The sequence below is a fragment of the Anastrepha ludens genome, chromosome 2, assembly GCF_028408465.1.
Source record: "Anastrepha ludens isolate Willacy chromosome 2, idAnaLude1.1, whole genome shotgun sequence".
NCBI classification, from domain to species: Eukaryota; Metazoa; Arthropoda; class Insecta; order Diptera; family Tephritidae; genus Anastrepha; species Anastrepha ludens.
The window spans coordinates 1,616,350-1,630,215 of NC_071498.1; the positions used below are offsets into that span (position 1 = coordinate 1,616,350).

Genomic DNA, 13,866 nt, shown 5'->3' on the forward strand with positions numbered 1-13,866 from the left:
GTTTCTTTCTCGTGCTAACCGGAGCCAGTTGGACACATCAAGTGAAGCCAAGTCCTTCTCCGCCTGATCTTTCCAACGCATAGGAGGCCTTCCTCTTTCTCTGCTAGCACCAGCTGGTGCAGCATCGAATACTTTCAGAGTCGCAGCCTTTGCATCCGTTGAGATAACATGTCCCGGCCATCGAAACGGCTTTATCTTTATTCGCTCCGCTAAGTCCATGTCGTCGTCAAGCCCATACAGCTCATTGTTCAATCGGCTATGATACTTGCCGTTGCCAGCATGTAAAGGTCCAAAAAACTTTCGTAGAATCTTTCTCCCAAGCACTCCCACAGACGCCTCATCGGATTTTCTTATCCTTCAAGCTTCTGTGCCATAAGTTAGAACAGGAATGATGAGAGCCTTATAGAGTGTTAGTTTTGTTTGTCGAGAGAGGACTTTACTTCTTAATTGCCTACATAGTCCAAAGTAGCATTTGTTAGAAAGAGAGACCCTCTGTTGGAACTCAAGTTTGACATTATTAACATTGTTAATACCGGCTTCTAAATAAAGGAAGTATCTTACAACATCGAATTCTCGGACGTCGATACGCGAGTGCGCCGACTGTTTGTTTGATGACAGGAGGTACTTCGTTTTGTCCTCGTTCACCACCAGACCCATTCGCTTTGCCTCTTTATAGAGTTTGGAGAAGGAAGAACTAACAGCGCGGTTGTTAAGGCCTATGATGTCAATCGGCATAAGCCAAAAATTGTCGCTCTTATACGAAATTGTGCCTGAGCGATTAAGTCCTTCCTAATTCTGACGGCGTTGCTGATATTGAGCAACACTAATTTCATAGCTGTATTAGTTTTGCGGGGATACCAAATTTAGACATCGTGGCATATAGGTAACTCCTTTTCGTACTGTTGAATGCAGCTTTGAAATCGACGAAAAGGTGGTGTGTGTCGATTCTCTGTTCATGGGTCTTTTCCAAGACTTGGCGTATTATGAATATCTGGTCGATGTTGGATTTTCCAGCTCTAAACCCACACTGAGTCCAATTAGTTGGTTGATGGTGGGCTTCAGCCTTTTACACAATACGCTGGCTAAAACCATATAAGCGATATTTAGAAGACCACTTCCGCGGCAATGTGCACCAGTGCACCGCCAGTCCGTCGGCTCAGGCGGAGCTATTTAAACATGGTCGTGTAGCGGATCGACGGTTCCGTTGCCAAAGATTGGGGTATCGGGATCTTCACGTTCTCTGTGACATACGCAGCTGTTACTGTTTAACAGGTTCGAGAAGTGTTCCCTCCATAATTCAAGCACGCTCTCGATGTCAGTCATCAGATCGGATTCTTTGTTCTTACAGGGAGACGCCCCGGTCTTGAAACCTTCTGCAAGTCACCGAATTTTCCAGTAGAATTTTCGGGCGTTTTTCCTAAAGCTCCTCGCACTCACGTATTTCGACTTCTCATTTCTCTCCCTTCCTTTGTAGCTCTCGGTCGCGATCCCATGTGGCTCGTGTTGCGCTTGATCGCAGCGTGGCCTTATAGCATCCTTTCTTTCCTCGACATTCCTCGCCGTACCAATTGTTTTTTCGAGCTCTCCGAAATTCCATTCTTTCTTTGGCGACTATACGTAAGGATCGATAAATGTTGTTCCATTGCTCGAGCATGCCGGTAGCACTCTCCGCGAGCAGAAGCGAAGTTTTATTTACTTCCTAAATCCTTTCAAAATTGGTGGACAAATTATTCCACAATTTTACAATATTGAAACTGTCTAACTGTTCTTTATTTTCCCCCTCCTAAATTGTCTATATACAACGCATATTTTTCTGTGTATATTATGATGATGTGACATGAAAATTTAAAATTGTCGTGTAAAAAATACTTCAGAAAATTTTTAGGAAAAGAGACTTTGTCGAGTTTGTGGATTACTTGAAAAAGGGGTATACAGTTATTTAACCTGGCAGATCATCAGATGCCAAAGCGAGTAAAACATGCACAATTGTACAAAAAAAAATCTACTCAACCTGATATACTCGTATGTAGACTTAAATGCTTCGATAGGTACTGGAATACATTTTTCATTAAGGTCCTATACGCGTTGTGTGTTTAATTTTTAATTGTGTCCCTAAATACACTAACGGTCTGTCGTTACCCTGCGTATACATATGTACATATGTACATGTATTATGCGTGTTGGCTTATGTTGTGAATAATTACAGTGGGCGCTGATGCGTATCGTGCTGGCTATAATTCGTGCAAATACATGCATATCCACATTTTCTGCTTCTTGCCATTTGCAACTTTTAATTGCTTATGACAATTGTCATAAATAAAACTAAAAAACCTCATACTTCCATTAAGGAGGGTTGAAATGTATGGCTTAAAAAGCGTGAGATGTTATAAAAAAAATCATGAAGAGTGTTAAAAAAACTACCCTTAGTTATTTTAAAACTCGATTATTTGGTTATTTTAAATCACTTTTAATCTATTCAAATTAATATGAAAAGCTATGCGTTATTTTCAGACTTTAACTACTGCATCAAAACTATTTTTAGGCATGCTATGTTCTTGTATCATAAAGTACACCCTGTGTTCAAATAAAAAAACCGAGCTTTTGCAAATAAAAACAACCATGTTTTTAAATTATTATAAAATTGGGTGTTTTTTAGCTGCATAAGAACTATCGATGGTTTGACAGCTGATACTGGAAAACTGAGTTGACATTTCTGTTCAGTAAGGTTTGGCAAATCATCACGAATCGGGTAACGCCAGATCAACGCTTACAAATGGAAATTTATAGTATCTACTTCTAAAAAGTTCATAGAGCGAAGTATTGAGGAAGACGCTGAAATGTCGATTCGTCATTAGCATTTGACCGTTGATTACGTGGAAAATTTTACGTAGGGATTTTGGCTTACGTGCCCTTAAAATACAGCTCGTGCAAGAATTGAAGCCCAATTACCATCGTCTACGTCGCATTTTTGTTGATTAGGCTCATTTAGATTTATTATTAAGATTTATTGGAAAAAGGAGTCAAAAATTGGACTGATCTAATGGACCATCCAACTCGTAGCTGCGGCGGAAATATGCCGGATATCATATTCAAAAAATAAATGCCATGAAATTATCTAGAAGGCTATAATAATTAAAAAAATACATTTCAACAATATTTCTGTCTCGTATTATCATTTCGGCGACCGCCGTGGCCGAATGGGTTGGTGCGTAACTATCTTTACGGAGTGCGTATGTTTGAATATCCGTGCATGAAACATCAAATAATAAAAAAAAAAAGTTTTTTTCTAATAGTGGTCGCCCCTCGGCAGGCAATGGCAAATTTCCGAATGTATTCTGCCATGGAAAAGCCGCTCACAAAAACAATTTGCTGTTCGGAGTCGGCAAATAGAAGAAATTAATTTAGGTTTTATAAGAACTAAAAATCAATTCTCTTTTTTGTTGAACGCAGCACTTAATTCGCAATTATCTCGTTTAACTCCTCGTTAACTCCTCACTTCTGCTCTTTATTACTGACCCACCCCTGACTCTCTTAAAGCTAAACAAAACATCTCTTTGAATAATTTTTTGTTCCTCAAGGCTCATACAAAATCAGCCCGCCCTAATGATATTTCAACTAATAAATGCATTTGCCGAGTTTTGTAATTTGTACCTGTGTATGTGCGTTGTCTAAGACGTTTTTTGCATTTGTGAAACTATTTTTTCCTCATAACGCTATGTTTTGACAATTTATAATGAGTCGCACTTTTCCCCCCTTTTTTACTTTCATAACAGTTATGTAATACAATTATTCTTCACCCAATTAAGTGCTAATATTTGTCCATTAAACATTTAAAATCAGTAAATATGCCCTTTTTTCATAAATTTATATTAATTATTCAATAAATTAGTTTATCTTGAATTTTAACAAATTATTATTAAGAGTCTGAAAAAGTGTCATGCCAACTGCATTCGCAAGTAAAGTGCTTCAATATTCGGTCCGGGCACTACACAAAGTAAATATGGGGCATAGTTGAAATTTCCACTTCAAATATTCCATTTGAAAAAACCATAAACAGACCCGAATTGGTAATAGAAGACGATAGAGTGGTTTTATTATGTTGTTCTTAAAGACCTACCACTTTCATAATAAGTTTCAATAATTTTAAGGCTTTGGTAAAAATTCTGTCGAATAAAGATCCACATCTGTCTTCTTGACAAATGTCAAAGATGACATAAAAAATCATTACTGACATCTAGACGTCACTTTGGAAATATCCTAACTGGGGTTTAGGTGACAAAAAACAACTCAAAGGAATGCCATAATTTTTTTTGTTTTTTTTATATCTCCCCTTTATTTATTACAGTCTGTTATATATTAACAATATGTAATTTTTGTACAATTAGGGTTTATTATGTTCTTTTACCAATGTAAGAAGAATCTGTTATTATTATTATTGGTTTTTGTGATTACACTGTAAATCTTATAGTTAGATCAGTCGGTGTGAGTCGCTTTAATCTTCGTTTGATATTTTCTGCCGGTGCTATTTTACGCATTTCTTCGTTTTGGTGGACTGACAGTCGCTGTATATGCTTAGTGCTACATTTTGTGATTGTTTCTTGGATAGTGTCTACGTTTAAGTCACGATGTATGGCTTTATTAGAAATAAACCAACCAGCATTTGTTATATTTCGTAATATTTTGGATTGTGTTAGCTGTATGAGCTGAATATTTGTGTTTTTAGCCGTTTTAGCCCATATTTCTATTCTGTATTTCCAGATAGGAGTAATAATTGTTTTGTATATAGTCACCTTATTATACAGTGATACTTTTGATGCTCGTCCGATTAGCCAACTTAATTGCCGGTACTTATTCTTGATTTGATTTCTTTTGTTAGTGATATGCTGCTTCCATGTTAGTTTTTCGTCAATAGTTAATCCAAGATATTTTGCTGCTGGGCAGATTTTTATTTTGTTGTTTTTTAAGGTTAGATTATATTTTGATGTCTTTTTGTTTGTATATATAACTTGTATAGTTTTGTCTTTATTAACTTCTATACCCCATTCGTCAAACCAATTTACTGTATTGTTTATTAATTTTTGAAGTGTAAAGGTCCCCAGTTTTTCGTCATTGTTTGATGCCATTAATACAGTATCATCCGCGAACGTTGCTATCATTGTATTATCTGTTGTCAGATTTGGCACATCTGCGATGTATATTAGATATAAGAGAGGACCTAATACACTGCCTTGCGGTACTCCAGCTGTCATTGGTAGAATATCGGAATATTCGTCTTCATATCTTATATACAATTTTCGATCAGTTATGTAGCTCATCAAAAGTTCAAAGTAATTTTGTGGAAAGATTCGTTTGAGCTTATGCAAAAGTCCTTTATGCCAAACTTTATCAAAGGCTTTTGCGATGTCTAGGTATACAGCTACACAATATTTTTTGTCATTCATATCGTTAAGTATTTTGTTAGCAACCCTGTGGATTTGCTGGACTGTTGAGTGTTGCCGTCTAAATCCGAATTGATGGCTTGGTATCACCTTTTTTGTTGTCAAAATTGGTTCTAGTCGGTCGAACAATATTTTTTCAAGCACTTTTGAAAGAATTGGCAATAGGCTGATGGGTCGATATGAGGCAGTTTTGGTGGCATCTTTTCCTGTTTTGGGTATGGCGGTAATTTGAGCAATTTTCCATAGTCGTGAGAAGTATTTAGTCTCTAACATGCAATTGAATATATTTCTTATGAATTGCAATGCTATTTCAGGTAACTCTTTTAACATTTTTCCATTTATTAAATCATATCCTGGAGCTTTTTTATCGCTTAGCTGTCTTATTTGATTTTTAATTTCGCTTATGGTGGTCTTTCTTGTTTTGATTTGCGGAACGTTTATTATGTTATCAGATTTAATGTTAATGTTTTGAATATCCATTTCGCTTGTAAATGTGTCTAAGAAGTGTTTGGCCAGGGTGTCGGCTTTTTCTTTGTTTGTTTTTGCCCATGTGCCGTCTTCTGTTTTGATGTGAGGTTTATGTATTACTGCGCCATTAATGTGTTTTGTTGCTTTCCATAAGGAGTAATTTGTAGATGCTGCTGTTCCCAGGTTTGCCATATAATTTCGAAGTTTACTCTCCTTGTGTTTTGTAAGTAATGCTTTTAGCTCATTTGTCGCTTTATTAAGTTTGGTTTTATCTGCTGGATGTCTGATGGTTTGCCATGTTTTGCGGAGATTTCTTTTTTCGCCGATTTTCTCTTTAATGTAAGTTGGGATATTTTCTTAATTTGTCATTTTCGGTGTGGGTGTAGAGGAAGCAACTGCTTGTATTACGCTATCATTGAAATATACAATAGCGGAGTCAATTCATCTTGAGTTTTCAGTGATATATTTATTTTGAGTTTTTGCTCTAATATTTAGCAAGCATTAGTCCAATTCGTTCTAGAATTATATAGGCCCAGAGATTGTTTTATTTCAATAGGTCCAAGTAAGGTCATAATTAATGGTGAATGGTCTGAGGATAGCTCTAAACAAGATTTTATTGTCAGATTTTCATATGGCATATTTTTAATTATGCAGAAGTCAATTAAGTCCGGTTGTTTTTTCGTATCTGTTGGCCAGTAGGTTGGCTCACCTGTGCTAATAAACCGACTATTATTTTTTCTGATGGCTTCAATTAATTGCCTCCCTTTTTATTTGTTAACCTTGATCCCCAAAGTATGTTTTTAGCATTGTAGTCTCCTCCAGCTAAGTATCGATTCCCTAGCGATTTTAGATAATGCAGGTATTGTTCTTTTGTGTTGTTATATTTGGGGGGACAGTAGACTGCAGATATTGCTATTTGCCCTTTTGTGTCTTCTATGACTATTGTGGTGGCTTCGATGTTTTTTTTCTCTGTATACCTCCAGTTCATTGTATTTAATATTTCTTTTGATAATAATTGCCGTCCCACCGTGCGCTTTGTTGTCGGGTTCATTTGAGTAATGTATATTATAGTTCGGTATGTTAACAAAAGTTTTGTCAGTGGCATGAGTTTCAGAGATCATCATGATATCGATTGATTTATTTATTAAGAATGATTTAAGTTCCAGAACGTGGCGAGCAAGTCCATTCGTATTCCATATAGCTAAATTAATTTTATTCCTTTCGTTCATCGAGTTTGGTAACGAGCAGTGTTAATATGTTCATCATACTTGTCATTTGGGTTATTAATTGTCTCACCATTTCTTTTAGTTCGATCATATCGTCGTTATTTTTTGGAACATGTTCGATGTTATTTTTTGTTTGATTCTGTTCTTTGGGTATTGTGTTGATTGTTGTTGCCTGGGCGTATGTTATGCCTGGCACCACTCGTTTTGTATTTGCGTTTGTTTCGCTTGTCTCATTATTCATTTGTTCTTTTTCATTTTGAATACTTTTTTTGCGTAGTGCTGGATATCTCTGGACTTGTAGTGCTTTATATATCGCACATCCGCGGTAGTTTGCTGTGTGAAATTCGCCGCAATATATGCATTTTATGCTATTTTTATTATTGTCTTTAATTGTACACATAATTGTTTTGTGTTTGCCTGCACATTTTACGCACGCTGGGTCTATTTGACAATAATTTTTCGTATGGCCGTATTTTTGGCAGTTTGTACATTGTGGTACTATTCTTTTTTGGCGGGGTGGTTCAAAACTAATTTTGCAATGTAGAAGATTAGTTATACTATATATTTCTTTGTTATTATCCTTTGTTTTTAATTAAAGTGAAAATAGTGAAAGTGGTTCTTTTTGGCGTTCTGAGTTGGTTATTTGTATGTTATGAATGTTTGTTATTTCGTGACCTAATTCAGCTAGCTCTTGTTTAATTTCTTCGGTGTCAGTTGAATAGTGCATACTACGTAGTATTACTTTAAATCCTCGTTCATCTTTTGGTCTAAACATGTAGTATTTTGTTTGTTTTTGCTTAAGTAGTTCTATCATTTTTTTATAGTGTAAAGACTCTTTTGCTTGTAATTTTATTTCGTTTTTGCTAAGTATTTTCATTTCGTAAAATATATTTGGTGTCGAATTCAACGCGTTAGCTAGAACTTTTATATTTTCGACATTCTGAACGTATATACGTGGAGGTTTTTGCATGCGTGCAGTTTGTTGGCTGGTATTCGGAACTGGCCCACTGTCGCTTTGTTCTTCTAATATATCGTCGTCCGCTAGGAGAGCAAACTTGTTTGAAGAGGCTGGATTGCCCAGCCAGTACTCTTTTAGTGTTGTCTGTGTTGTATTTTGTCCTTTGGGTTTATGTTTTTTGCTGCTCTTAAGCCGGATAAGATACTGCGGTAGTTATGTATTGTCTTTGTGTTGTTATTGTTTTTGTAGACTTTTTAGTGGATGTCTCATCAGAGTGTGAAGTTGGAATAGAATAGGTATACTTATTTTTGTTGGAGAGAGATGCAGTTGGTGATAGTGGAGTGATTGGGGTAGTGCATTGAGCAGTCCAAGGGAGCGCATCTGCCGGATTCACAGGTTATGCGGCGTTTTTCGATTGTTGACTGCCTATTAAGGCGGTAAGAGAGGAGTCATTTTTCCTCTCACTCGATATTTTTTGACTACGCGCACTGAGCAAACACGTTTGAGAGAGCGCACAAAGATTATTTTTATCCGGTGGGAGTTTGTTGTCACCACGAGCATAACTCGGTGTAGGTGGTGTTCGCTCTACTGGCATAACAGGATAGGCTTTACTTATTTTTTTTGTTTTTATTATTATTTGTTTTTTGTTTTATTTATTCTTTTAGTTTGATTGTTTTTGTTCATCCAAACTGTATTGCGATCTGCAATATTTTGGTTAAAGCGTCTATTTCGCTGGTTTTGGTATTTTGATTATTTCTTTAAACACAGATATTTGGTAGATATTGGAGCGTAAGAAAAAAACACGTCCGCACTGATGAAGGATCCGCACTGAAAAAAATATTATTCTGCTCGCCGTTTATAAGAAACCGAACTTGTGGTACTGCAAGGATCTCCAGAATAGGTTCTTTCGACATGGATTTTTTTTTTATTGAAATCCAGAAATCTTCGAAATCATGTGCCCTACCTGAAATTTCAGGTGAAAACATATCCATGTTGGGTCCTTTTTCTTCTTGCTGCACTATGTCTATGTCGCCGCACAGCTCTTACAGCCCATTTTCCCATCATCTACGATATCGCCGTCACATACGTGCCAACGCCCAAAAATCCATGTTGGGTTAGGCATACTGAAATATGTAGAAGAGGAGAAGATTCAAGCATAAGGCTGGAAACAGGGTCACCATACGAAACGGTAACTTACAAAGAACGCTAAACTTTTAGAAATAAATATCAATGCGAGACATTACACAGACTAAAAACAATGATAAAGGGGGTTTCAATTGGCGCGGGTCGATTTTGGCGCCCTGTGGCAGCCATTTTGTCTTGGTGACATCTGTCAAATCTTTTGTTTATTATTCAGGTGTTTATGCCAAATCATCATGGCAAGTTACACGATTGAACAGTGGTGGCCCTTCCAATTTCTTATGGCCCATATTGAACCATATGGACCTAGACGACATGTGGTTCCAGCAGACCTGCCACACAGCAAACGCCATTTTATTCCATTTCAACCTCTACCCGCCCTTATTGAAAAACCCTTTATAATATATACAGGGCCCGCCATCTATCATTACGGATTTGACCTAGGTATTATTTGAACAATGGTAACACTTAGCTGTCATCTGATTTGACAGAAAATTAGTTTTATTCTTCCGCTGAACGAAAATGGTTGTGTATACGCTCAAAGAACGCTGGGAAATATTGCGACATTACTTTGAAAATCATGGTAATGTTGCAGAATGTGTACGAAAATTACGTACGGCAATGGGAAGATCGCATTATCAGCCGAAATTCTGATATCGTTTGGCCGCCTCGGAGTTGCGATTTGACGCCGTTGGATTATTATCTTTGGGGTGCCGTCAAAGACCAGTGTTATGCCAACAAACCAGCAACAGTTGATGCACTGAAGACCAACATACGCAATGTCATAGCTGAAATACAGCCGCATACAATCGAAAATGTGTTGAAAAATTGGACCGATCGTATGGGATGGTGCATGGCTAGCCGAGGCAGCCATATGAATGAAGTTGTGTCCCATCATTAACCGGAAGGATTGTACTTTCAAAATAAAAAAAACAGTTTGGAAAAATATTGAGTAGTTTCTTTTTTATAGCATTTTTAATTCCGTAAAGTTATATGGCGGACCCTTTATAATTAGCGCTACACCCTTTATTGGGCATTTGGACGAGTTCTTACTTCTATTTGTGGTGTGCGTCTTGATGTTTCTCCACAAATGGTAGACCTACAATTTTGGGATTTTTCAAGGCAGAAATATACTCGGAAAATCAATCCAGTGCACTTTCGAATGGTAGTCACGCATCAACCAACCCGGCTACAGTAGCGGCCAAAGAAATTCTAAAATCCCAGCTGAAATTTTGTATGGGAATCGCCATTTGGGATTACTTCTGGGCTTTTAACTCAGCAAATCGCTAATATGTACTTTCGTCACTAAGTGGTCTTGGAGTGCTTTCGTACCTGCTTCGGATCATCTGGAGTTACTTCAATGGCAGGACTCTTGAATAGGACATGATCGACTTCAGAAATGCACAGGTAAGGGTGGTGCCCCGCAAAGCTTGGTTCTTCGCCCTATATCCTTAAAATGGAGTTGTCTATGAATGCGACACTGGTGGGATACCCACACGATTTCGCGCTGGTTGTAACGGTTGTAACATGTTATTGATACTCACTTACAACGATGCAAACTTCAACTAGCAGCAAAAAAAACAGAAGCAGTTTTGTTGAGCAAAAGGAAGAAGAGAAAGAGTTTCACGGAAAATGTCGGAGGCCTCGACATTCAGTCTTAACTGGCTATACACCTAGGTGTTATGATTGATGAAAGTCAGCACGAAAGGCGCCGTAGTTAAAAACACAGTTGCTGCCGAACATTGTGGGAGCCCAAGGTGCAAAGAGGAGGCTGCTTGCTTTGACAGATTTCACGCTGTTATATGCCGGTTCCATTTGGTCCAGGTCCGAGTGTTCTGTGTTACCAGATAGTATCGAAGGATGCAATTTGCGAGATTGAGGGAATTTTGACACCGTCTCTATCCAAGGTAAAGGCACTGACCGACTTGAAAAAGAAGGTTAGGAGGGTTTTTAACGAATGCTACCAAACTAAAAACTTTAAAAATTACCGTGTAATTTTGAATGAATACAAAAAAGCCATTAAATATGCGAAACGCAACTCCTGGAAGGAGTACTGCGAGTCCATTGAATCCGTGAAGGATTCTGCCAGCTTAAGCAAGATCCTTTCGAGAGACCACTCCTGCAGCTCAAAATGCAATCAGGTTAAAGTAGATTGGACTCTGGAGGCAATCTCTCAAGGGACATGGTAGCACTTTCGGGCAGTTAACACCGTATTTCTCCGAACTTCGAACAGATCTCTCTATCCACAAACTGGAGTTTCTTTCCAAATAGGCAGGGTTGGATAGAGGGGGAAATCTGCACCAAAGCTTGCACCTCTGTCTTCACTGACGGTTCCGAGAAGGAATCAGGAGTCGGAGAAGGGGTTTTCTCCAAATCAGCCAATTTATCTATCTTCTTTAAACTCCCGAACACTGCTAGTGTTTTTCAAGCAGAAGTCTTTGCGATCCTGCAGGCATGCAAAATGCTTAGGGAACGCGGGAGCGAGGGAGATATTAACATTTTCTCCGATAGTCAAGCCGCGATTAAGGCTCTGACGACGCCATGGTGCAGAACGAAATTAGTAAACTCCTGTAAGGAGGAGATCAAATCCCTTGGGTGTGCAGGTAACATTTCTCAGATCTGGGAACTGAATTGGCCTCAGAGACCTCTGCACAAATTATTTCTCAGGAAAGCGCAGAAAAGATGGAGTTCCATTTCTTCATGTGCTATTTCGAGAGCCCTTTATCTCATTGCATTCACTGTTGGTATATTAAATCACCAAATTGGATATAGAGATGTCACACTGGAACACATATCACTCGCCAAACATATATAAATATATATAAATAACACACACTTACCGGCTTCGACGAGCAATACTTTCCATTGCGGGACCTCGGAAAGACGGGAGGCAACGGCCGAGCCAGCCGAGCCGCCGCCAATCACAATAAAGTCATAGTCATGGTCCGGCTCCGAACGAAACTGTTGTATGAGAAAATAGTTATATGGATATATAAATATGTGTAAATAAATAGAGACATAGGAAAAACTGATAACAGATAAAAAAATATAAAATTTACGCTAATGGAAAATGGCATTAAAAAAGTGGTAAAAGTTGCAAGTTAACTGATATATAACTTTGGAAAATATATTATATAAAAATAAAATAAACTTTCGACTTCAATTAACGAAAAACGAATAATTAAATAAATGTAACAAAATGTCAAAATTTTATGGCAACTGATTTTATAATTTTTTTCTAAAATAAGTGTGTCTCGCCACGATGTTTCATTGTGAACTACAACCAGAACAAAGTCGATTTTTTAAGTTCTTACATATTCGCCCAATGAACAATTCCACTTAGGCTTATGTTTAAAAAGTCATCAAATTTTCTCAATTAAACGGATCGCGTTGAGCAAAGATTCGCTCTGAAAATTTGTTTTTTTAGCGAAATATCATTTACAGAAGCAGTAACTGCATTTGCAGTAGCTTGCAGGGACTCTAAAATATGCGTGAGTTATGCATGAGTAATATAGAGAGTGTAAAGAGAACCGCCCGGTTTGCTGGAAAAAGTGGCATTGAAAAAGTTCTGAAAATTTTACTCGAAGACTATCTTGTGAGCATCAGCGATCTATCAGCCGATATTGGTGTTCCACCAGAAATAGCGCAGAACGCTCTGCACGATCTGTACGAAATGCTCTATGAGAAATGGGCTCACATGGGCCTATATATGATGTATATATGCCAGGAATATTTTTGATGTATATATGTATATGAGACGTCCTAGATACGGGAGCTCATCATTTAGGTAGTTTCCGATTAATTTGGTTTTGTAAATTTTATAGTTTGGTAAAAATGGCTGCTTTTACAAAATTTTGAATGTACGATTTTTCCATTTTAAATTTGATTTTTGCGAGGACAAAGGAACATAGAAGGATATGAAATGGCTGATGAACTTGCCAGGAAGGGGTTGACTGAATTAGTCTCGGAGGTCTCCCACTCAGACATCAGCATCCCCCTAACTGTGGAATTGCACAACTTATTTCTCAGAAAAGGGCAGAAAAGATGGAACTCCATTTCTTCATGTACTATTTCGAAAACCATTTGGACCCAGTATAATAGACGTAGGACGCAGAAAGGACTCCACGCCATTCAATTTCCAAATGAACAGATGTGCTTACTGATCATCGGACGATCGGCACACATGCAGAAACGCGGTTTACCATTTATTATCCATTGCAGAACACCTTTCAGAGAAGAATACTGTTCAGCATTTTCATTGCAAATGTCCGGGTCTGGCAGCTAGACGATTAAGACCACTGTGTGTTCCTTTATTCTACAGCTCTGGATGGCTGTAGATATCTGCCTGTTGGAGGTCTCACAATGGTATGAAAAAGGCGCTTTAGCGCTACTTGGGGAGTGTCAGACAGGTACTGCAACCATTTTGCTCACCCCACCCATTCTGTCATCGATTATTTCATTATATGGGGACACGAATGCCATCACTCTCGAAATTGTTATTCAAAATTGCTTTTCATACACTTCCCGCAAATCTTCATTTTTCATTTGAGAACAGAAACAGCCGAGCTCTTCAAGTAAAATTTGCGTTTTTTCCGAATTTGCAAAGAGGCGATCGTAATGGGCCACCCTTTTACTA

At 37.9% G+C, this 13,866-nt stretch overlaps 1 protein-coding gene across 2 annotated transcripts in view; it reads right to left on the reverse strand.

Moving 5' to 3' along the window:
* Nucleotides 1-13,866, reverse strand: part of LOC128861560 (glucose dehydrogenase [FAD, quinone]) — a 102,988-nt gene that overhangs the window by 25,125 nt on the left and 63,997 nt on the right. For both annotated transcript variants that reach the window (XM_054099805.1, XM_054099795.1), the window contains exon 3: nucleotides 12,071-12,191. In XM_054099805.1, coding sequence (XP_053955780.1) covers nucleotides 12,071-12,191 — 121 coding nt within the window. The remainder of the gene's footprint in view (nucleotides 1-12,070; nucleotides 12,192-13,866) is intronic.